At 47.1% G+C, this 26113-nt stretch overlaps 1 protein-coding gene across 4 annotated transcripts in view; it reads left to right on the top strand.

Moving 5' to 3' along the window:
• PAN2 (poly(A) specific ribonuclease subunit PAN2) overlaps positions 1–26113 on the top strand; it is a 295174-nt gene that overhangs the window by 232855 nt on the left and 36206 nt on the right. For all 4 annotated transcript variants that reach the window (XM_063952590.1, XM_063952592.1, XM_063952589.1 and 1 more), the window contains 6 exons: positions 6904–6963; positions 7235–7325; positions 7404–7561; positions 19177–19320; positions 19398–19577; positions 19657–19750. In XM_063952590.1, the coding sequence (XP_063808660.1) occupies positions 6904–6963; positions 7235–7325; positions 7404–7561; positions 19177–19320; positions 19398–19577; positions 19657–19750 (727 nt within the window). The remainder of the gene's footprint in view (positions 1–6903; positions 6964–7234; positions 7326–7403; positions 7562–19176; positions 19321–19397; positions 19578–19656; positions 19751–26113) is intronic.

The raw sequence follows: 26113 nt of genomic DNA, 5'->3' as shown, positions 1-26113 counted from the left end.
AGACCAACAGTCAGATAGTGACGATTTTGACAGCCCAGGTATTGATAATCTCATCAGAGCAGTACGTCAGTCGCTGGAGCTGAGGAGCCCCTGACGAATGATGAGGTAGTCTTTACTAAACGACAGAGATCTCCGATGTGTTTCCCTATTTCGGAATCTCTTAATAAAATGTTACTGGAAACACGGAAGAATCCGGATAAACGGTTTTCTATACCTCGTAGATTTAAATCGAGTTACCCGTTTCCAGAGTCCATGACAGCTACATGGGAGAACCCACCATCGGTGGATTCATCCGTATCTAAACTTACAAGGAAGTTAACCATACCAGTACCAACTGCTACTACGCTTAAAGACCCTGCAGATCGTAAAATAGAGGCTATGCTAAGGTCCATGTATACAGCAGCTGGAGTGCTGCTGAGACCTGGGTTGGTTGGCATTTGGGTTACTAAAGCATTAATGGTATGGATAAAAGAGCTCAAGTCGGCTCTGCAAGATGACCATCTTATACTTCTCGCGGATCAAATCTGGGAAGCTGCTGAACAGCTTCTACTGACGTCTGTCAGCTTACTTCTCGCCTGTCCTCATCGCTAGTCATAGTTCGACGAGCACTTTGGCTGCGTTCTTGGCAGGCGGAGACGGAGGTTAAAAAAGGTATAGAGGCATTGCCTTATGATGGCGAGAAGCTTTTCGGTCCTGAATTGGACAAATGGATTTCTGAGGCTACTGGAGGAAAGTCTGTGTTTCTTCCATCGCCTACAACTATACCTAAACGGAAATATTCTGGTCCGGCGTTCAAATCCTTTAGAACTCAGCCCTTTCGTGGGCAGGGCACAGGAGCAGTCACGCCTGGCAGAAGAGGTCGGGGACGTAGTGCCCGACAATCCAATGCACGTCGTCAAGACACTAAGACCACTAACAAACCAGTGGCATGACGGGCTCCCAGCCCATCTCGGATCTCCAATTGTGGGAGCACGCCTTCAGAGCTTTCAGGAGGCGTGGCTGCAGACGTCCACAGATGGGTGGATCCGCAATTTAGTATTAGAGGGTTACAAAATAGAGTTCGATTATCTTCCGACAGGAAGATTTTTCACGTCAGGACTGCCTGTGTCGGACGACAAGAAAGCAGTTCTGCAGGTTGCCATTCAGTCTCTGCTGAATGCTGCAGTTGTAATTCCGGTCCCCGTGCAGGAACAGGGGCAGGGTTATTATTCCAGTCTGTTTCTGGTACCAAAACCAGATGGCTCAGTTAGGCCAATATTGAACCTAAAAGGTCTCAATCATTACGTCACTTACCACAGATTCAAGATGGAATCTCTCAGGTCAGTAATTGCAGGGTTAGAGCCACAGGAATTCATGATTGCACTGGATCTCAAAGATGCGTACTTACACATTCCGATTTGGCCACCTCACCAGAGTTTCTTAAGGTTTGCAATAAGGCGAGACCATTACCAGTTTCAGGCTCTGCCGTTTGGCCTCTCATCAGCGCCTCGGGTATTCACCAATGTAATGTCCGTGATGATAGCTCATCTCAGGTCCCTAGGAGTAATAATTGTTCCGTATTTGGACGATCTACTCATAAAGGCTCCGTCTCAACAATTGCTTCTCCAGCATGCTTTGCTAACGTACAATGTACTAGTTCAGCACGGTTGGATAGTCAGTTTAAAGAAATCACATCTAATTCCGTGTCAACGACTTCAATTCCTAGGGATGATTCTCGATACAGTAAATCAAAAGGTTTACCTGCCACAACAGAAAGTACAGGTCATTCGTCATCTGGTGCAGTTAGTGCTCAAGCCACGCACAGTCTCAGTACATTTGTGCATTCGCCTTTTAGGCACAATGGTGGCGGCTTTCGAAGCACTTCAGTTCGGAAGATTTCACTCACGTCCGTTTCAACTGGAGGTGTTAGCGCAATGGTCGGGATCACATCTGCAGATGCACCACAGGGTGAGATTGTCGCCACAAGTCAGGGTGTCTCTTCTCTGGTGGTTAAAAATACACAATCTATCTGCAGGGAGACGATTCGGCGTCGTGAATTGGATAATTCTGTCAACAGACGCAAGTCTCAGAGGTTGGGGAGCTGTAGTTCAGAGTTATCGGCTCCAGGGCCTCTGGGCAGATCACGAAAGATCGCTATCCATAAATGTTCTGGAACTCAGGGCGATTTACAATGCTCTAAGACAAGCAGTGTACATGTTTCGTTTTCAGACTGTTCAGGTGCAGTCAGACAATGCGACGGCAGTCGCATACATAAACAAACAAGGAGGAACGAGAAGCCGCATGGCAATGCGGGAAGTAGCTCGGATCCTCAGATGGGCCGAATATCACCAGGTGATATTGTCGGCAGTGTTCATTCCGGGAGTGGACAACTGGGAGGCAGATTTTCTCAGTCGTCGGGATTTTCATCCAGGAGAGTGGGCATTAAATCCAGAAGTGTTTCAGATGTTGATCCAGAGGTGGGGTTACCCTCAGGTGGATCTGATGGCATCCCGCCACAATCATCAGGTGTCACGATATGTGTCCAGAACAAGAGATCCAAGGGCAGTGGCGGTGGATGCTCTCACAGCCGCGTGGCCGTACAGCCTCGTGTATCTGTTTCCACCGTTTCCGCTGCTCCCGCTGTTGCTAAAACGGATCAAGAGAGGGTCCGTCACAGTCATACTAATAGCGCCTCATTGGCCTCGGAGAACTTGGTTCTCGGATCTCCTCGGTTTACTCGCAGACGATCCGTGGCCACTCCCACTACGTCCGGACCTGTTACAACAAGGTCCGTTCCTTTACCCCGATTTAGCGCGGCTGCGTTTGACGGGGTGGCTGTTGAAAAGGCCATCTTGAGAAGAGAGGGCATTCCGGAGTCTGTTATACCAACCATGGTACGAGCTAGGAAGCCGGTTACGGCAGCTCATTATTACAGAATCTGGCGTACTTATATAGGTTGGTGTGAAGCTCGGAAGTTTCCGACATCATCTTTTAATTTATCCCGTCTTTTGTTATTTTTACAGATGGGGTTAGATGGAGGACTACGTCTTTCCACACTAAAGGTGCAGGTATCTGCGTTGTCAATTTTCTTTCAAAGGAAATTGGCCTCGTTGCCGTCAATACATACGTTTCTACAGGGTGTAATGAGGATACAGCCTCCTTTCATTCCACCTACAGCACCATGGGACTTGAATCTGGTTTTAGATTTCTTACAGTCCGATTACTTTGAACCCTTACAACAAGTGGATATTAAATTTCTCACTTGGAAAACGATTTTTCTTTTAGCCTTAGCTTCGGCTAGGCGTGTTTCAGATCTGGGTGCCTTGTCGTGCAAGTCACCGTATTTAGTTTTTCATGATGACAGAGCGGAACTTCGGACGAATCCCGCTTTTCTACCAAAGGTAGTGTCGTCTTTTCACATCAATCAACCAATAGTAGTTCCGGTATTAACAGAGAATGCTGAAACGTTGGATGTGGTTCGCGCATTACGCGTCTATGTATCCCGAACGTCTACGGTTCGTAAGACGGATACGTTGTTTGTTCTCTATGATGCGGCTAAGAGGGGTTGGCCAGCCTCTAAGCAGACCTTATCCAGATGGATCAAACTGACCATACGTCAGGCTTACCTTCATGCTAGGTTACAGCCACCTACATCAGTAACAGCTCATTCCACACGTTCTGTGGGAACGTCATGGGCAGCGAGTCGTGGGGCTTCTACGACACAGCTTTGCCGTGCGGCTACTTGGTCTTCAGTGCACACGTTTGTGCGCTTTTACAAGTTTGATACGTTCGCGGCATCAGCATCTAGCTTTGGCCGTTTAGTGTTACAGGTGCCAAACAGCTCTCCCGCCACGGAGGAAACTTTGGTACATCCCAAGAGTACTCCAGTGACCCCTAGTGGATGAAAAAGAAAATAGGATTTTGGTACTTACCAGGTAAATCCTTTTCTTTGAATCCATAGGGGGCACTGGACGCCCACCCAGAGCAGTTTATCTGTTTTAGGAAGTTCAGTGGTTCTTATGGTAACACACTTTCACGACTGGTTTAAATTTAACAAAGGTTAATCAGTTAGGGTGTCAACTGTTTAGTTGTCTGTTACGTTTTGTGTCAACTTTATTGTTGTCCGTGAGATTATAGGTAATTCTCCTTTTGTCAATCTCTCTATCGATCCTGTTCGGCTCAGTAAAAAACACTGAAGTGCTCGAGGATATGGAGGGGAGGAGTAGTCTCAAAAATTAATTTATTCAGTGCCTTCTTCCGGTGGAAGCCGTCCATATCCCAAGAGTACTCCAGTGCCCCCTATGGATTCAAAGAAAAGGATTTACCTGGTAAGTACCAAAATCCTATTTTTTTCTTCGACGTTTCGATCCCTCAGGACCATCATCAGGAAATTGCAACAAGCACAGCATATACAGCAAGTTACATCTGTTCATATGCACCAATATCAAGTGATCAATGCCTAGCAGGTCTCCTAAATACCCCCAGCACCTTCAGGACAGGCAGCATAATCAATTAGCTAATTAAATTCATGGAGCCATCCAAACATGGAAAAGGGCAGTTTGTACCATCGATACAACATATCTAATTCCCTCATAGGGACCAAGAGACACAAACACCCCTATTCCAATAGCACTTACCAACAGCGAGGCTGGTCCTTAATCAAACATAAAAAACATCTGGGATTGTGTCAGCGTGCGTTCCGTTGTGTTCAAATGGAACGCAATCAGCTTCATATGGTGTGTGCAAGACCTCCCCTGATCACACAGCTTCCCCATGCTCCGCCGCTACAAACCCGGCACAGGTCGCTCGCGTGCGTTCCACCAAGCCCGGCTGGAACGCACAACACTTCCGCATTACGTACCCGCGTCACTACCGGTTGCGGCTATACGACATCACTGGGCACAGAAGATTACCATAACACCGGTTGCCATGGATACAGAACGGGAAAGTGCTGTGTATACATACACAGCCACTTTCCTGAATACTGTGCCAATCAAGGATTATGTATACAGCGCTTGTACCTTGCATCTAGCGCTGCTGGGAGACATTCGCTTAACTATGTAAAAAATCTTTTTATTCAATAGCTGATTGTATAATTTTCTAGATCTTTGGAAAAAAATTATTTTTATTTTGTCTTCTTTGTATTTTTTGTGTGTTTCTGACAGGCAAACTCTGTGCTACTGGAGTGTGCCTACTCCATGGAGACCTGTATTGTCTATAGTTCAGAAGTTTTATATTAAGATATATCTCTCTCTATATATAGGTATTAAACCTCTGTCTGCTCTGTATTCTCACAAGTTGCTAATAGTTATATATAAATATATAATAAACTTTTAATCCCAGCAGTGGAGATAAATAGGAGCAGCACTTACTGTTCAGTTGATATAATGTTGCAATTTATTGAAACATGGCAGCAAGTTCACAAAATATTCCGCCCAACGTCCATTTCCGTTACAATAGTAATCTTCCTTAGGGGCATATGAGTCCACAATCTGGCCCTGTAAATAAGTGAAGGGAAAAAAAACCCAGAACCATTCAATTACATGTCTAATAACCCCAATTCAGAACCACTGTGCGCAATTTAGAGCATAGGGTTACCATGTTAAGCTCACTGTGTAACACTGACTTGTCATCCAATAGAGCAAGAAATTCACGAATGTTACTGCGAATAGAACTGTGGTACTCAGCATCTGTAAACAAAACATCCGGGTACCACAGTTGTAGCTGCAGTAACATCAGGGAATTTCCTGCTTTATTGGATGACATTCCACACTGGAATATGTTGTATGCTTACACTGACAGCAAGGCCACATATACATATACATAGTTACATAGTTGTTAAGGTTGAAAAAAAGACCATTGTCCAACCGAGTTGAACCTGTAGTGCTATTCTACCAACTTTGGTATCCTTGGATGCCATTATCGGCTAAAAATGTATCTAAACCTTTTTTGAACATCATGATAGATTCAGACATTACCACTTTCTCCGGGAGTGTGTGCCGTAATCTAACTGCCCGTACGGTAAAGAAACCCTTCCTTTGTTTGGTGTTGAACTCCATCTCCAGCAACATTAAAGGGTGACCTCGTGTCCTGTGTACAGATCTCTCGATTAGTAAATCTCTTGAAAGATCCCTAAAAGGTCCCTTCATGTACTTGAAGATATTAATCATATCCCCCCTCAGTTGCCTTTTCTCTAGTGTAAATTTTCCCAACTTAACTAACCTTTCCTCACATTTCAAGGACTTGAAACCTTTAATCAATTTAGTATCTCTTCTCTGCACCTTTTCTAGTTCTACTATGTCTTTTTTTATAATGAGGAGCCCATAATTGTACACAGTATTCCAGATGGGGCGGTACCAATGATTTAACAATGGCAGGATTACGCTTCCATCTCTAGTCTCTACTCCCCGTTTTATGCATGCTAATACCCCATTGTCCTTTACTGCAGCATCCCAACATTGGGCACTACTGCTAAGTCTATTATCTATGATCACCCCCAAATCCTTCTCCATTACTTACTTTCCAAGAATTACCCCATTCAATGTATAGGTCGCCTGTTCGTTTCTGATCCCAAAATGCATTTCTCCATATTAAACCTCATACTCCACTTGGCTGCCCAAACCCCCAGTTTAGTTAAGTCGCTTTTAAGAGAGACAACATCCTGATCTGATCTAATTATCCTGCAGAGCTTAGTATCGTCTGCAAAAATTGATACCTTACTCTTGATACCATTTACTATGTCATTTATATATACATATGCATTTTATTTATTATAAAGCTCTCCAGAGTTTTGCAAAATTTGGACAGTTCTTCTAGTTCATTAACAAACTGTGTTTAAGAGGACACACAATTGCTTTGTATAGGACAAATGGTTTTGTGTTGTTTTAATAAATGTAAGTCTTTTTTTTTTTTTTTTTCCCCCAGGGGGTCACACACCAGCAATGGTATCTGTTCAATGATTTCCTTATTGAACCTGTGGATAAGGTAAGATCATTGTAACTTTGAATTTAATAATTGGGAATGCGAGTTTAAGTGATAGGGAATTATTGAATCTATAACAAATACATATAGTAAATACAGAACAGAAGTTTAAAAATGAGACTACAGAAATGTAGCTACAGTATTGTGAAATAGCTGCAGTGATTGCCCATTGCAATACAATACTGCTGCTTCATCAGAGACTAGCATTAGCCGGGACACTGAAGACCACCCTTCTGTACTATATTAATCTGCCTCAACCCATTTCTTTCTGTAGTGTGAGGCGGTGCAGTTTGACATGACGTGGAAGGTGCCTGCCATACTATTTTACACCAAGAGAAACTTGAATGCAAAATACTCTTTATCACGTAAGACCCCATCTGCTGCTTTACTGTTTGCTTTGTGGCTTCTGGTCTCCAGTTTATATTATCCCTTTTTGCCCATAGTTAAGAACCCAATTGAAGCCAGTGTGCTGCTGGCAGAAGCTTCTCTGGCAAGGAAACAACGGAAGTGCCATGCCACCTTTATTCCGCTGCTGCTAAATGAGATGCCACAGGCAGGGGAACTGGTGGGTCTTGATGCCGAGTTTGTTACGCTCAATCAGGTAGGAGCATAGCCGCAGAGCTGTGTTCTCACAGTAATTATCTGCATACGTTGTCTGCGAGAGATTAAGTTTCTGACACCAGAAGTGATGGTGGTACGCTGACCAATATCATTTAGAACAGTGTTTCCCAACCTCGGTCCTAAAGGCACACTAACAGTCCTGGTTTTAGTGATATCCAGGTTTGAACACAGGTCACTTAATTAGTACCTCAGTTATTTTGATTTAACCATCTATGCTGAAGCCTGGATATCACTAAAACCTGCACTGTTGGTGTGCCTTGAGGACCGCGGTTGAGATGCATGTGGTATGTTTGGAGTTTTTTTTTTATTATTTATTTTTTTCATATTGTGGTGTGAACGAAGCCACGTCAAATGTTCTCCTCTGCATAGGACTTGGAAAATTGCTCTCTTAGGGGTATATGCAATTGCCGGCGAATCGCGGCAATTTTTCGCCCGTTTTTTAATTCGACACAGTTCGACCGTCGAATTCCGGCAAGTGGGTGCCGGAATTCAACATATTCAATAAAAAACGGATTCGACAGTCCCGCTGTCGAAAACCGGCCGATTTGACGGATTTTGATTAGACTTGTAAAAATGTAAAAAAAACGGGAAAAACCACAAAAAAAAATTGCGTGGGGTCACCCCTCCTAAGCATAACCAGCCTCGGGCTCTTCGAGCCGGTCCTGGTTCTAAAAATCCGGGGGGAAAACGGACAGGGGATCCCCCGTATTTTTAAAACCAGCACCGGGCTCTGCACCTGGTGCTGGTGCAAAAAATACGGGGGACAAAAAGCGTAGGGTCCCCCGTATTTTTTACACCAGCATCGGGCTCCACTAGCTGGACAGATAATGCCACAGCCGGGGGTCACTTTTATACAGCGCCCTGCGGCCGTGGCATTAAATATCCAACTAGTCACCCCCTCAATCAAGGGGTCCCCCCCCCAGCCACCCAAGGGCCAGGGGTGAAGCCCGAGGCTGTGTCCCCCCCCCTCCCATCCAAGGGCTGCGGATGGGGGGCTGACAGCCTTGAGTAAAATGATAAAATATTGTTTTTTTCCAGAAGAACTACAAGTCCCAGCAAGCCTCCCCCGCAAGCGGGTACTTGGAGAACCACAAGTACCAGCATGCGGGTGGAAAAACGGGCCCGCTGGTACCTGTAGTTCTACTAGAAAAAAAATGCCCAAATAAAAACAGGAGACTCACACCGTGAAAGTAAAAGTTTATTTCATACATGCCGACACATACATACTTACCTATGTTGACCCGCCGACTGCCACGCCCCCCTCGTCACTGAAGAATCCGGGGTACCTGTGAATAAAATTATACTCACCTGATCCAGTGTCCGAATCTTTTAAAATAATCCTCGTACTTGGCAAAACAACAAAACGAACACCCGGACCAAACGGACTGAAAGGGGTCCCATGTTTACACATGGGACCCCTTTCCACGAATGCCGGGACTCCACGTGACTCCTGTCACAGAGGGTCCCTTCAGCCAATCAGCGAGCGCAACGTCGTGGCACTCTGCTGATTGGCTATGTGCGTCTGAGCTGTCAGACAGCGCATCGCAAAGCCTTACCATTATATTCAATGGTGGGAACTTTGCGGTCAGCGGTGAGGTTACCCGCGGTCAGCGGCTGACCGCGGGTAACCCTACCGCTGACCGCAAAGTTCCCACTATTGAAACTAATGGAGGGAGCTGTGCGATGCGCTGTCTGCCAGCAGACGCGCATACAGCCAATCAGGAGAGTGCCACGAAGTGGCGCTTCCTGATTGGCTGAAGAGACCTTTCTGTGACAGCAGTCACGGGGGGGTCTCTGCATTCGGGGAATGCAGTCCGCCTGGTCCGGGTGTTCGTTTTGTTTTTCTCTGACGTCCTAGTGGATGCTGGGACTTCCGTAAGGACCATGGGGAATAGCGGCTCCGCAGGAGACTGGGCACAAAAGTAAAAGCTTTAGACTAGCTGGTGTGCACTGGCTCCTCCCCCTATGACCCTCCTCCAAGCCTCAGTTAGATTTTTGTGCCCGAACGAGAAGGGTGCATGCTAGGTGGCTCTCCTGAGCTGCTTAGAAGTAAAAGTTTTTAAATAGGTTTTTTATTTTCAGTGAGTCCTGCTGGCAACAGGCTCACTGCATCGTGGGACTAAGGGGAGAAGAAGCGAACTCACCTGCGTGCAGAGTGGATTGGGCTTCTTGGCTACTGGACATTAGCTCCAGAGGGACGATCACAGGTTCAGCCTGGATGGGTCCCGGAGCCGCGCCGCCGGCCCCCTTACAGAGCCAGAAGAGCGAAGAGGTCCGGAGAAATCGGCGGCAGAAGACGTTCCTGTCTTCAGATAAGGTAGCGCACAGCACTGCAGCTGTGCGCCATTGCTCTCAGCACACTTCACACTCCGGTCACTGAGGGTGCAGGGCGCTGGGGGGGAGCGCCCTGAGACGCAATAAAACACTATAAAAACCTTATATGGCTAAAGAAATGCATCACATATAGCTGGGCTATATGGATGCATTTAACCCCTGCCAGTTTTCCTGAAAAAAGCGGGAGAAATGGCCGCCGTGAAGGGGGCGGAGCCTTTCTCCTCAGCACACAAGCGCCATTTTCTTTCACAGCTCCGCTGGAAGGACGGCTCCCTGACTCTCCCCTGCAGTCCTGCTACAAGAATCAGGGTAAAACAAGAGAGGGGGGGCACTATTGGCAGCTAATATAAAACAGCAGCTATAAAGGGAGTAACACTTACATAAGGTTATCCCTGTATATATATAGCGCTCTGGTGTGTGCTGGCAAACTCTCCCTCTGTCTCCCCAAAGGGCTCGTGGGGTCCTGTCCTCTTTCAGAGCATTCCCTGTGTGTGTGCTGGGTGTCGGTACGATTGTGTCGACATGTATGAGGAGGAAAATGATGTGGAAGCAGAGCAATTGCCTGTGTTAGTGATGTCACCCCCTAGGGAGTCGACACCTGACTGGATGGTCGTATTTAAAGAATTACGTGACAGTGTCAGCACTTTGCAAAAAACTGTTGACGACATGAGACAGCCGGCAAATCAATTAGTGCCTGTTCAGGCGTCTCAGACACCGTCGGGGGCGCTAAAACGCCCGTTACCTCAGATGGTCGACACAGACCCAGACACGGATACTGAATCCAGTGTCGACGGTGAGGAGACAAACGTAATGTCCAGTAGGGCCACACGTTACATGATCACGGCAATGAAGGAGGCATTGAATATTTCTGACACTACAAGTACCACAAAAAAGGGTATTATGTGGGGTGTGAAAAAACTACCAGTAGTTTTTCCTGAATCAGATGAATTAAATGAGGTGTGTGATAAAGCGTGGTTTTCCCCCGATAAAAAAACTGCTGATTTCTAATAAATTATTGGCACTATACCCTTTCCCGCCAGAGGTTAGGGCACGTTGGGAAACACCTCCTAGGGTAGATAAGGCGCTCACACGCTTATCAAAACAAGTGGCGTTACCGTCTCCCGATACGGCCGCCCTTAAGGAACCAGCTGATAGAAGGCTGGAAAATATCCTAAAAGGTATATACACACATACTGGTGTTATACTGCGACCAGCAATCGCCTCAGCCTGGATGTGCAGCGCTGGAGTGGCTTGGTCGGATTCCCTGACTGAAAATATTGATACCCTGGATAGGGACAGTATATTATTAACTATAGAGCATTTAAAGGATGCATTACTATATATGCGAGATGCACAGAGGGATATTTGCACCCTGGCATCTAGAGTGAGTGCGATGTCCATTTCTGCCAGAAGAGCGTTATGGACACGACTGTGGTCAGGTGATGCGGATTCCAAACGACATATGGAAGTATTGCCGTATAAAGGGGAGGAGTTATTTGGAGTCGGTCTATCGGACCTGGTGGCCACGGCAACGGCTGGAAAATCCACCTTTTTACCCCAGGTCACCTCTCAGCAGAAAAAGACACCGTCTTTTCAAACTCAGTCCTTTCGTTCCCATAAGGGCAAGCGGGCAAAAGGCCACTCATTTCTGCCCCGGGGCAGAGGAAGGGGAAAAAGACTGCACCAGGCAGCCTCTTCCCAGGAGCAGAAGCCCTCCCCCGCTTCTGCCAAGTCTTCAGCATGACGCTGGGGCTCTACAAGCGGACTCAGGCACGGTGGGGGCCGTCTCAAGAATTTCAGCGCGCAGTGGGCTCACTCGCAAGTGGACCCCTGGATCCTGCAGGTAGTATCACAGGGGTACAAATTGGAATTCGAGACGTTCCCCCTCGCCGGTTCCTGAAGTCTGCTCTACCAACGTCTCCCTCCGACAGGGAGGCGGTAGTGGAAGCTATTCACAAGCTGTATTCCCAGCAGGTGATAATCAAGGTACCCCTCCTACAACAGGGAAAGGGGTATTATTCCACGCTGTTTGTGGTACCGAAGCCGGACGGCTCGGTGAGACCAATTTTAAATCTAAAATCCTTGAACACTTACATAAAAAGGTTCAAATTCAAGATGGAGAAGACGCTGCCGTTTGGATTGTCCACGGCACCACGGGTCTTTACCAAGGTAATGGCCGAAATGATGATTCTTCTTCGAAGAAAAGGCGTCTTAATTATCCCTTACTTGGACGATCTCCTGATAAGGGCAAGGTCCAGGGAACAGTTAGAGGTCGGAGTAGCACTATCTCAGGTAGTGCTACGTCAGCACGGGTGGATTCTAAATATCCCAAAATCACAGCTGATTCCAACAACACGTCTACTGTTCCTGGGGATGATTCTGGACACAGTCCAGAAAAAGGTGTTTCTCCCGGAGGAGAAGGCCAGGGAGTTATCCGAGCTAGTCAGGAAACTCCTAAAACCAGGCCAAGTGTCAGTGCATCAATGCACGAGAGTCCTGGGAAAAATGGTGGCTTCTTACGAAGCGATTCCATTCGGAAGATTCCATGCAAGAACTTTTCAGTGGGATCTGCTGGACAAATGGTCCGGATCGCATCTTCAGATGCATCAGCGGATAACCCTATCTCCAAGGACAAGGGTGTCTCTCCTGTGGTGGTTACAGAGTGCTCATCTTCTAGAGGGCCGCAGATTCGGCATTCAGGATTGGATGCTGGTGACCACCGATGCCAGCCTGAGAGGCTGGGGAGCAGTCACACAGGGAAGAAATTTCCAGGGCTTGTGGTCAAGCATGGAAACGTCTCTCCACATAAATATCCTGGAACTAAGGGCCATTTACAATGCCCTAAGTCAAGCAAGGCCTCTGCTTCAGGGTCAGTCGGTATTGATCCAATCGGACAACATCACGGCAGTCGCCCACGTCAACACAGGGCGGCACAAGAAGCAGGAGGGCAATGGCAGAAGCTGCAAGGATTCTTCGCTGGGCGGAAAATCATGTGGTGGCACTGTCAGCAGTGTTCATTCCGGGAGTGGACAACTGGGAAGCAGACTTCCTCAGCAGACACGACCTCCACCCGGGGGAGTGGGGACTTCACCCAGAAGTCTTTCAAGTGATTGTAAACCGTTGGGAAAAACCAAAGGTGGACATGATGGCGTCCCGTCTCAACAAAAAACTGGACAGATATTGCGCCAGGTCAAGGGACCCTCAGGCAATAGCGGTGGACGCTCTGGTAACACCGTGGGTGTACCAGTCGGTGTATGTGTTCCCTCCTCTGCTTCTCATACCAAAAGTACTGAGAATCATAAGAAGGAGAGGAGTAAAGACTATACTCGTGGCTCCGGATTGGCCAAGAAGAACTTGGTACCCGGAACTGCAAGAGATGCTCACGGAGGACCCGTGGCCTCTACCTCTAAGAAAGGACCTGCTCCAGCAGGGACCTTGTCTGTTCCAAGACTTACCGCGGCTGCGTTTGACGGCATGGCGGTTGAACGCCGGATCCTGAAGGAAAAAAGGCATTCCAGATGAAGTCATCCCTACCCTGATCAAAGCCAGGAAGGATGTAACCGCGAAACATTATCACCGCATTTGGCGAAAATATGTTGCCTGGTGTGAGGCCAAGAAGGCCCCCACAGAGGAATTTCAACTGGGTCGTTTCCTGCATTTCCTGCAAGCAGGACTGTCTATGGGCCTAAAATTAGGATCCATTAAGGTTCAAATTTCGGCCCTGTCGATCTTCTTCCAGAAAGAACTGGCTTAAGTGCCTGAAGTTCAGACGTTTGTCAAGGGGGTACTGCATATACAGCCTCCTTTTGTGCCACCAGTGGCACCTTGGGATCTCAATGTAGTTTTAGGGTTCCTAAAATCACATTGGTTTGAACCACTCACCACTGTGGAATTAAAATATCTCACATGGAAGGTGGTCATGCTGTTAGCTCTGGCGTCAGCCAGGCGTGTCTCAGAATTGGCGGCTTTGTCATATAAAAGCCCTTACCTAATTTTTCATTCAGACAGGGCAGAATTGAGGACTCGTCCTCAATTTCTCCCTAAGGTGGTTTCAGCGTTTCACATGAACCAACCTATTGTGGTGCCTGCGGCTACTAGGGACTTGGAGGACTCCAAGTTGTTGGACGTAGTCAGGGCCCTGAAAATATGTTTCCAGGACGGCTGGAGTCAGAAAATCTGACTCGCTGTTTATCCTGTATGCACCCAACAAGCTGGGTGCTCCTGCTTCTAAGCAGACGATTGCTCGTTGGATTTGTAGTACAATTCAGCTTGCACATTCTGTGGCAGGACTGCCACAGCCAAAATCTGTTAAAGCCCATTCCACAAGGAAAGTGGGCTCATCTTGGGCGGCTGCCCGAGGGGTCTCGGCTTTACAACTTTGCCGAGCAGCTACTTGGTCAGGGGCAAACACGTTTGCAAAATTTTACAAATTCGATACCCTGGCTGAGGAGGACCTGGAGTTCTCTCATTCGGTGCTGCAGAGTCATCCGCACTCTCCCGCCCGTTTGGGAGCTTTGGTATAATCCCCATGGTCCTTACGGAAGTCCCAGCATCCACTAGAACGTCAGAGAAAATAAGAATTTACTTACCGATAATTCTATTTCTCATAGTCCGTAGTGGATGCTGGGCGCCCATCCCAAGTGCGGATTGTCTGCAATACTTGTATATAGTTATTGTTACAAAAACATCGGGTTGTTTATTGTTGTGAGCCATCTTTTCAGAGGCTCCTACGTTTATCATACTGTTAACTGGGTTCAGATCACAGGTTGTACAGTGTGATTGGTGTGGCTGGTATGAGTCTTACCCGGGATTCAAAATCCTTCCTTATTATGTACGCTCGTCCGGGCACAGTATCCTAACTGAGGCTTGGAGGAGGGTCATAGGGGGAGGAGCCAGTGCACACCAGCTAGTCTAAAGCTTTTACTTTTGTGCCCAGTCTCCTGCGGAGCCGCTATTCCCCATGGTCCTTACGGAAGTCCCAGCATCCACTACGGACTATGAGAAATAGAATTATCGGTAAGTAAATTCTTATTTTTTTTTGCCAAGTACGAGGATTATAATAAAAGACCACAGGACACTGGATCAGGTGAGTATAATTTTATTTTCAGGTACACCGTGGATTCTACTTGGACAAGTGGACAGAGGTCGGCGTGTGAACATAGGTAAGTATGTGTGTGTCGACATGTGTGAAATAAAGTTTTACTCTCACGGTGTGCGTGTCCTGTTTTTATTTGGGTAATTTTTTCCCAGTAGAACTACAGGTACCAGCGGGCCCGTTTTTCTCCCACATGCTAGTACTTGTGGTTCTCCAAGTACCAGCTTACGGGGGAGGCTTGCTGGGACTTGTAGTACTACTGGAAAAACCAATATTCTTTCAATTTTCACAAGGCTATCAGCCCCCCATCCGCAGCCCTTGGATGGGGGGGGACAGCCTCGGGCTACACCCCTGGCCCTTGGGTGGCTGGAGGGGGGGGACCCCTTGATTGAAGGGGTCCCCACTCCTCCAGGGTACCCTGGCCAGGGGTGACTAGTTGCGTATTTAATGCCACGGTCGCAGGGCGCTGTATAAAAGTGACCCCCGGCTGTGGCATTATCTACCCAGCTAGTGGAGCCCGATGCTGGTGTAAAAAATACGGGGGACCCCTATGCTTTTATGTCCCCCGTATTTTTTGCACCAGCACCAGGCGCAGAGCCCGGTGCTGGTTTTAAAAATACGGGGGATCCCATGTCCGTTTCCCCCCCGGATTTTTAGAACCAGGACCGGCTCGAAGAGCCCGAGGCTGGTTATGCTTAGGAGGGGGGACCCCACGCATTTTTTTTTCTTCTGATTTTTACTATTCCATTTAAAAAAAATAATAATAATATTTTTAAAAATATATAAATAATACTTGTGCCTCCAAAATTGACAAACCAAGTACCTAATCCCTTCTAATATAAATAGATATGCTATTACCAATAAAAAAAAAACACAAAAAAAAACATGTTTTTAAATTTTTTTATTAGATTCCGCCAGCAAAGTGTGGCGGATTGAAAATGACGAATTTACTGTCTAAAAGCACTGTTGTCGAATTTACAATCTTCAATTGAATATACTTTTGTCGAATTGCCGCATTTGTACCATTGCAGAAATGTCGAATTTGACAAATGTCGAATTTCAAAAAGTCGAATTTTGAAAGTCCGTTTTTTTTTACGAAAAGTACTGAATTGCATTGTCGAATTTTTTTGGGGGGGGCGAAAATGTCCCGTTTATCGACATTTTCGGGAATTCGACCGCAATTGCATATACCCCTAATGCTCTAACCATGACACAAAGGAAAATACTTCATGCAAAACTTCCATTACTCTTTTTTTATAGCATGAGGTTTATTTATGAAATGATTGCATTTTTGTGTTTAATCTAGAGCAACTAATCGGACCTTACATTTCACCTGTCTACTAAGAAAATGAGATGCGCCTTGCTGCTGGGTCCTTTTAGGATACCAATGTAATATCTCCAGCCCTTAAAATATTGTATATTTATTAATAAAAATCACAATGACTACATGCAGTATTCCCAGCACTAATAGTAAAAACTTATTGTAGCCACACATAATGCTACCTTATCAGTCACAATATAAATGGAAGGCTTTGTTCATTTAGTAATGTTTGCAGAGTGCCAATTGCATAGAGCACAGTCTCTCCAGGAAATAAAAACAAGTCTCCTCTGGTACCATATATTTTTCCAGGAGGTGTGATAGATTGGACCCATGAGTGTAGCATAATGTTTGTCCAGCTGCACTGAATTAATATAGATCAGTAGCTGATTTAATAGGCAGGTTGCTGCAGCATAACACAGGGATGAGCTTTTACCTTGGTATCTCAAACCACCTGACTGAGCACGTCTCCTCTGATAGTTGGGAGTTCCGTGTGCTGTGGTCTCGCAGATAGAACTCTGCTGTCTCAGTCCCAATCTTGCTTCAGAAGGATTAGCAGAGAATCAACTCGCACAGTAACCACAGCTTTCATTCACGAACATATGCAGTGGGCTGGTCTTAAAGCTATCAAAGTCCAAACACCAGGGGTCATAAAATTGGGGCAGCGTAACGCGTTTCAGCCACAGTGGTGGCCATAACGCGTTGCTGCTCCGTACTTTCATGACCCAGTGGAGTAGGTTAGCATTGAACAGTGTGTTCATGTATTTATGTAACCTTGCATAAGCGAGAACCAACATTCCACAACCACTGTTCCCAAAGACCAAGTTATACACACACATTCTACAGTGAGCTCTTAATGTTCCCTGTCTCCATCTTGCACCGTCTCCTCATTGTACCACACAGTCCGCAGCTGCACAGAAAAGCCAGTCACCAGCGGGTGATATAGTGTTTCTTCTAGGCTGTTTCAGCAGGGTGCTGCACCCTGCCCATTTTTGAAATGTGAAAAAGCACCCTGCCCTTTTTCAGGGCACCCTGCAGGACCATAAATCGCCCCCTTGTATACAGAATGCAACAGTCAGAGTGCATGTTACAATGTTGTTGTCTACTCCTTGCCCACCTCTGAAATTGGAACACAATTTCTATCCTTTAGCCAACTGGATGTCAGAGGAGGCACTGTAAATAACACCGCACTCTGATAAAGAGGGAAAGAACAGGGTAAGCAGTAAGCATGTACTGCTTACAGTATTTCCCTAGTAGAACAGACTTATTTTTTTTCCTATATATTTTAACCCATTGTTTAAAACTTTTCTGTTTTATAACACATAGAAGACTGTACATATACAGTATGTTTCTCAGTACAGATGTTAGTTGTCTTATATGTATGCATGGGTATATGATTTACTAAGGGCAAAATGTATATACAAAAACTATAAACCTATGCGCTATGCTTTGTGCGCAAAGCGTCACATCAAAAATGTGCCCTTCAAAATAAAAATGTGCCCTCTTCAATGCTCAGCACCCTGCCCTAAAAAAAAAATCCTTGAGTGAACACTATGATAGTGCTGATGCCATACCAGAGCTGCTTGCAGATTCCCCACTAACTTCCACAATAATTGTTCCACTGCCTTTATAAATACTTCCTCCTAACTGCTTAAACTGTAAGCTAGCTTGGGCAGGGCCATCTTTACCTTCTCCCTCATATCAGTGTATGTAATAATCTCTCCATCTCTATGTACAATGCTTCATAATGTCTGCACTATACAGATGGGTGGTCTTCTGTATGCCGAATGTCGGGATCCCGGCGCACAGTATACCGGCACCGGAATCCAGACACCCGGCATACCGACAACTATTCTCCCTCGTGGGGGTCTACGACCCCCCTGGAGGGAGAATAAAATAGTGTGGCGCGCGTAGCGCGCCACCGTGCCTGCAGTGTGGCGAGCGCAGCGAGCCCGCAAGGGGCTCCTTTGCGCTCGCCACGCTGTCGGTATGCCGGCAGTCGGGCTCCCGGCGCCGGTATGCTGGTCGCCGGGAGCCCAAGCGCCGGCATACCGTACGACACCCATACAGATACAGGGAGAGATGTATCAAACCTTGGAGAGAAGTAACATACCAACCAATCTGCTTCTAACTGCCATGTTACAGTCTGTTTGCAAAATGACTGGAGCTGATTGGTTGGTATTTTATCGCTCTCCATTTTATCTCTCTCCAAGGTTTGATACATCTCGCCATAAGGCTGGTAATGACCTGCCTGGGAAGATGCACTGCTTGCTGTTAAATTAAAGTACATTAGAAAACAAAGGCCACAATATTAGTTTCCTCGGGACATGCTATCTATATTGTGTATGATTCAGCTTTTAGCCCAGTGGCTTTGCAGCCCATTCCCTACATGTATACTGGAGCACACCATCCCAGCATTTGCAGGTGTGACCATGTAGTGATTTTACCAACTAGGACAAGATTGCTAGGTTCTGTCATTTCTGGGGTTCTAATAATTCATGTATTGCCTTAATGCATATTAGTCTAATGGTGCCCAAACACGGTGCGATTCTCGCATGCTATTTAATCTTTTTAGTTCAAATAGTCCATATTTCAAGGCAAAATAGTATGCGCAGGCAGGTATTTTTGTACTACAGCACACACAGTACATTGTAGTGTATTCAAAATCAGATGTAGTTCAGATAGCATACCCCACTTAGTCCAAATTGCATAGCACAGATTATATAGGCTCAAATCTCACCTAGCACAAATAGCACCATGTGTGGGCCCCATTACTCTTTTACATCCCCATATTCTGTGTTTTGGTTCAGGCCATATTATCCCAACATGCTGTTATTTATTCCTTTAGGAAGAAGCTGAACTTCGAAGTGACGGCACAAAGTCCACAATAAAACCCAGTCAGATGTCTGTTGCTCGTATAACCTGCGTGCGGGGACAAGGGACTAATGAGGGTGTGCCATTCATTGATGATTACATCTCCACCCAGGAGCAGGTGAGTTGGTCTTGCACTCAGCAGATATACTGTTTGTAAGTTAATTGCTATATATGAAGGACCTGTCTGTCTTTCAGGTGGTGGATTACCTTACACAGTACTCTGGAATAAAACCTGGTGACTTAGATGCGAAGATCTCATCCAAACATCTGACTACTCTGAAATCTACATACCTTAAACTACGGTTTCTAATCGATGTTGGAGTGAAGTTTGTGGGTCATGGACTTCAGAAAGATTTTCGGGTTATAAACCTAATGGTATGATTTATAGAGTATGTAGGTGCTTGTTGTATAAGCTGGAGTCCATGTGATGAATGGAGTCTGTTCTTCTGCGCAGGTGCCAAAAGATCAGGTGATTGATACAGTCTACCTCTTCCACATGCCACGTAAAAGGATGATCTCACTTCGATACTTGGCATGGTATTTCCTAGGTAAGCACTTAGCAGCTTTTGTTTTTCTGTCACTGTTAAAAGTTGTGTATGACGTGTAAAAACCGCATGTCCAGTAAGCATTTATTGATCTAGTTAGTCTGTGTATATACATAATGCTATATTCAGTATTGCCAAGGTCTTTTGATGTAGGTCATGGAACACAAATGATTTCTAGGGGCAAATGTACTAAATAGCAGTTTTTCTCTAACGTCCTAAGTGGATGCTGGGGACTCCGTAAGGACCATGGGGAATAGCGGCTCCGCAGGAGACTGGGCACATCTAAAGAAAGCTTTAGGACTATCTGGTGTGCACTGGCTCCTCCCCCTATGACCCTCCTCCAAGCCTCAGTTAGATCTCTGTGCCCGAACGAGAAGGGTGCACACTAGGGGCTCTCCTGAGCTTCTTAGTGAAAGTTTTAGTTTAGGTTTTTTATTTTCAGTGAGACCTGCTGGCAACAGGCTCACTGCATCGAGGGACTAAGGGGAGAAGAAGCGAACTCACCAGCGTGCAGAGTGGATTGGGCTTCTTAGGCTACTGGACATTAGCTCCAGAGGGACGATCACAGGCCCAGCTTGGATGGGTCCCAGAGCCGCGCCCCCTGCCCACTTACAGAGCCAGAAGGCAGAAGAGGTCCGGAAAATCGGCGGCAGAAGACGTCCTGTCTTCAACAAGGTAGCGCACAGCACAGCAGCTGTGCGCCATTGCTCTCAGCACACTTCACACTCCGGTCACTGAGGGTGCAGGGCGCTGGGGGGGGGCGCCCTGAGACGCAATAAAAAACACCTTGGATGGCAAAAAAATGCATCACATATAGCTCCTGGGCTATATGGATGCATTTAACCCCTGCCAGAATACACAGAAAAACGGGAAGATAAGGCCGCCGATAAGGGGGCGGAGCCTATCTCCTCAGCACACTGGCGCCATTTTCCCTCACAGCTCCGTTGGAGGGAAGCTCCCTGGCTCTCCCCTGCAGTCACTACACTACAGAAAGGGTTAAAAAAGAGAGGGGGGCACTAATTAGGCGCAGTATTAACTATACAGCAGCTATAAGGGGAAAAACACTTATATAAGGTTATCCCTGTATATATATAGCGCTCTGGTGTGTGCTGGCAAACTCTCCCTCTGTCTCCCCAAAGGGCTAGTGGGGTCCTGTCCTCTATCAGAGCATTCCCTGTGTGTGTGCTGTATGTCGGTACTTTTGTGTCGACATGTATGAGGAGAAAAATGATGTGGAGACGGAGCAGATTGCCTGTAATAGTGATGTCACCCCCTAGGGGGTCGACACCTGAGTGGATGAACTGTTGGAAGAAATTACGTGACAGTGTCAGCTCTGTATAAAAGACAGTGGTTGACATGAGACAGCCGGCTACTCAGCTTGTGCCTGTCCAGACGTCTCATAGGCCGTCAGGGGCTCTAAAGCGCCCGTTACCTCAGATGGCAGATATAGACGCCGACACGGATACTGACTCCAGTGTCGACGGTGAAGAGACAAATGTGACTTCCAGTAGGGCCACACATTACATGATTGAGGCAATAAAAAATGTTTTACACATTTCTGATAATACGAGTACCACCAAAAAGGGGTATTATGTTCGGTGAGGAAAAACTACCTGTAGTTTTCCTGAATCTGAGAAATTAAATGAGGTGTGTGATGATGCGTGGGTTTCCCCCGATAACAACTGATAATTTCTAAAATGTTATTGGCATTATATCCTTTCCCGCCAGAGGTTAGGGTGCGTTGGGAAACACCCCCTAGGGTGGATAAAGCGCTCACACGCTTGTAAGGGCTCTACCCTCTCCTGAGATGGCCGCCCTTAAGGATCCTGCTGATAGAAAGCAGGAGGGTATCCTAAAATGTATTTACACACATACTGGTGTTATACTGCGACCAGCAATCGCCTCAGCCTGGATGTGCAGTGCTGGGTTGGCGTGGTCGGATTCCCTGACTGAAAATATTGATACCCTAGATAGGGACAGTATATTTTTGCCTATAGAGCATTTAAAAGATGCATTTCTATATATGCGTTATGCACAGCGGAATATTTGCCGACTGGCATCAAGTTTAAGTGCGTTGTTCATTTCTACCAGTAGAGGGTTATGGACACGTCAGTGGTCATGTGATGCATATTCCAATTGGCATTTGGAAGTATTGCCTTATTAAGGGGAGGAGTTATTTGGGGTCGGTTTTTCAGACCTGGTGGCCACGGCAACAGCTGGGAAATCCACGTTTGTACCCCAGGTCGCCTCTCAACATGAGAAGACGCCGTATTATCAGGCGCAGTCTTTTCGTGGACAAGCGGGCAAAAGGTTCCTCATTTCTGCCCCGTGACAGAGGGAGAGGAAAAAGGCTGCAGAAATCAGCCAGTTCCCAGGAACAGAAACCCTCTCCCGCCTCTGCCAAGCCCTCAGTATACGCTGGGGCTTTACAAGCAGAATCAGGCACGGTGGGGGGCCCGTCTCAATGAATTTCAGCGCGCAGTGGGCTCACTCGCAAATAGACCCCTGGATCCTTCAGGTGATATCTCAGGGGTACAAATTAGAATTCGAGACGTCTCCCCCTCGCCGTTTTCCTAAAGTCGGCTTTACCGACGTCTCCCTCTGACAGGGAGACAGTTTTGGAAGCCATTCACAAGCTGTATTCCCAGCAGGTGATAATCAAGATACCCCTCCTGCAACAGGGAACGGGGTATTATTCCACACTGTTGTGGTACCGAAGCCGGACGGCTCGGTGAGACCGATTATAAATCTAAAATCTTTGAACACTTACATACAGAGGTTCAAATTCAAGATTGAGTCACTCAGAGCAGTGATTGCGAACCTGGAAGAAGGGGACTACATGATGTCTCGGGACATCAAGGATGCTTACCTTCATGTCCCAATTTACCCTTCTCACCAAGGGTACCTCAGGTTTGTGGTACAGAACTGTCACTATCAGTTCAGACGCTGCCGTATGGATGGTCCACGGCACCCCGGGTCTTTACCAAGGTAATGGCCGAAATGATGATATTCCTTCGAAGGAAGGGAATTTTAGTTATCCCTTACTTGGACAATTCCCTGATAAGGGTAAGATCCAGGGAACAGTTGGAGGTCGGTGTAGCACTATCTCGGGTAGTGTTGCGGCAGCACGATTGGATTCTCAATATTCCAAAATCGCAGCTGGTTTCGACGACTTGTCTTCTGTTCCTAGGGATGATCCTGGACACAGTCCAGAAAAAGGTGTTTCTCCCGGAGGAGAAAGCCAGGGAGTTATCCGAGCTAGTCAGGAACCTCCTAAAACCGAGCCAAGTCTCAGTGCATCAATGCACAAGGGTTCTGGGTAAAATGGTGGCTTCCTACGAAGCAATCCCATTCGGCAGATTCCACGCAAGAACTTTCCAGTGGGACCTGCTGGACAAATGGTCCGGGTCGCATCTTCAGATGCATCAGCGGATAACCCTGTCACCAAGGACAAGGGTGTCCCTCCTGTGGTGGTTGCAGAGTGCTCATCTTCTAGAGGGCCGCAGATTCGGCATTCAGGACTGGGTCCTGGTGACCACGGATGCCAGCCTGCGAGGCTGGGGAGCAGTCACACAGGGAAGGAATATCCAGGGCTTATGGTCAAGCCTGGAGACATCACTTCACATAAATATCCTGAAGCTAAGGGACATTTACAATGCTCTAAGCTTAGCAAGACCTCTGCTTCAAGGTCAGCCGGTGTTGATCCAGTCGGACAACATCACGGCAGTCACCCACGTAAACAGACAGGGTGGCACAAGAAGCAGGAGGGCAATGGCAGAAGCTGCAAGGATTCTTCGCTGGGCGGAAAATCATGTGATAGCACTGTCAGCAGTATTCATTCCGGGAATGGACAACTGGGAAGCAGACTTCCTCAGCAGACACGACCTCCACCCGGGAGAGTGGGGACTTCACCCAGAAGTCTTCCACATGATTATAAACCGTTGGGAAAAACTCGACAGGTATTGCGCCAGGTCCAGGGACCCTCAGGCAATAGCTGTAGACGCTCTGGTAACACCGTGGGTGTACCAGTCAGGGTATGTGTTCCCTCCTCTGCCTCTCATACCCAAGGTACTGAGATTGATAAGATGGAGAGGAGTAAGCACTATATTCGTGGCTCCGGATTGGCCAAGAAGGACTTGGTAACCGGAACTTCAAGAGATGCTCACGGAGGATCCGTGGCCTCTACCTCTAAGAAGGGACCTGCTCCAGCAAGGACCCTGTCTGTTCCAAGACTTACCGCGGCTGCGTTTGACGGCATGGCGGTTGAACGCCGGATCCTGAAGGAAAAAAGGCATTCCGGATGAAGTCATCCCTATCCTGATCAAAGCCAGGAAGGATGTAACCGCAAAAACATTATCACCGCAATTGGCGAAAATATGTAGCGTGGTGCGAGGCCAGTAAGGCCCGACGGAGGAAATTCAACTGGGTCGATTACTACATTTCCTGCAAACAGCCCAAGAAGATTCTTCGCAGGGCGGAAAGACATGGCAGCACTCTGGCAGCGGTCTTCATTCCAGGAGTGGACAACTGGGAAGCAGATTTCCTCAGCAGACACGATCTCCATCCAGGAGAGTGGGGTCTTCATCAAGAGGTCTTTGCAGAAGTGACAAATCATTGGGGAGTTCCTCAAGTGGACATGATGGTGTCCCGCCTCAACAAGAAACTTCAGAAATATTGTTCCAGGTCAAGGGACCCTCAGGCGATAGCGGTGGACGCCCTAGTGACACCGTGGGTGTTTCAGTCGGTCTATGTGCTCCCTCCACTTCCACTCATTCCAAGGGTGATAAAAATTATAAGAAGAACAAGGGTTCCGGCAATCCTCATTGTTCCGGATTGGCCAAAAAGGGCCTGGTATCCAGATCTTCAGGAGTTGCTCATAGAAGATCCCTGGCCTCTTCCTCTTCGGGAGGACCTGTTACAACAGGGGCCGTGCGTGTATCAGGACTTACCGTGGCTGCATTTGACGGCGTGGCGGTTGAACGCCAAATCCTAACCCAAAAGGGTATTCCCAGTGAAGTCATTCCTACACTTCTTCAGGCTAGAAAAGAAGTAACGGCAAAGCATTACCACCGTATTTGGAGAAAATATGTGTCTTGGTGTGAATCCAAAAAGGCTCCTACGGAAGAATTTCACCTGCGGCGGTTGCTCCATTTCCTACAAGCAGGTGTGGATGCGGGCTTAAAGTTAGGCTCTATTAAGGTACAGATTTCGTCCTTATCGATCTTTTTTCAAAAAGAATTGGCCTCCCTTCCAGAAGTTCAGACCTTCGTAAAAGGCGTGCTGCACATCCAACCTCCCTTTGTGCCCCCAGTGGCACCATGGGACCTTAATGTGGTGTTGCAGTTCTTGCAATCACATTGGTTTGAACCTTTGCGCAAGGTTGAGTTAAAATTCCTAACTTGGAAAGTGGTCATGTTGTTGGCCTTGGCATCTGCAAGGCGAGTATCTGAGTTGGCGGCGCTTTATCTCACAAAAGCCCCTATTTGATTTTCCATGCTGATAGAGCGGAGTTGAGAACTCGTCAGCAAATTCTGCCAAAAGTGGTTTCATCATTTCATGTTAACCAGCCAATTGTGGAGCCAGTGGCTACTGACGCCTTGGCGGAGTCAAAGTTTCTCGATGTGGTCAGAGCTTTGAATATCTATGTCGCCAGAACGGCGCAGATTATGAAAAGAGAGGCTCTGTTTGTCCTGTGGGCTCCCAACAAGATTGGGGCTCCTGCTTCTAAGCAGACTATTGCGCGCTGGATTTGTAATACGATTCAGCAGGCTCATTCTACGGCAGGATTGCCGTTACCGAAATCGGTGAAAGCCCATTCTACCAGAAAGGTGGGCTCATCCTGGGTGGCTGCCCGGGGAGTCTCGGCGTTACAACTTTGCCGAGCTGCTACTTGGTCGGGTTCAAACACCTTTGCGAAGTTTTACAAGTTTGATACCCTGGCTGAGGAGAACCTCTTGTTTGGTCAATCGGTGCTGCAGAGTCATCCGCACTCTCCCGCCCGTTCTAGAGCTTTGGTATAAACCCCATGGTTCTTGAAGCATCCCCAGCATCCTCTAGGACGTATGAGAAAATAGGGTTTTAATACCTACCGGTAAATCCTTTTCTCTTAGTCCGTAGAGGATGCTGGGCGCCCGTCCCAGTGCGGGCTGTGTCTGCAGTTTGCTATAGTTATGCTCATGTTGCGTTGAGTTTGGTCAGTCTGTGACTGTTGTTGGTCATGCCGTTGCATGCGTTTTTGTTGAATGCCATGTTGTACGGCGTATTAGTGGTGTGAGCTGGTATGTATCTCACCTTAGTTTAAAGTAGTTAAATAAATCCTTTCCTCGAAATGTCCGTCTCCCTGGGCACAGTTCCTATAACTGGAGT

This window comes from Pseudophryne corroboree, chromosome 2, assembly GCF_028390025.1.
Source record: "Pseudophryne corroboree isolate aPseCor3 chromosome 2, aPseCor3.hap2, whole genome shotgun sequence".
NCBI lineage: Eukaryota > Metazoa > Chordata > Amphibia > Anura > Myobatrachidae > Pseudophryne > Pseudophryne corroboree.
This window is presented reverse-complemented; position numbering and strand designations above follow the sequence as displayed.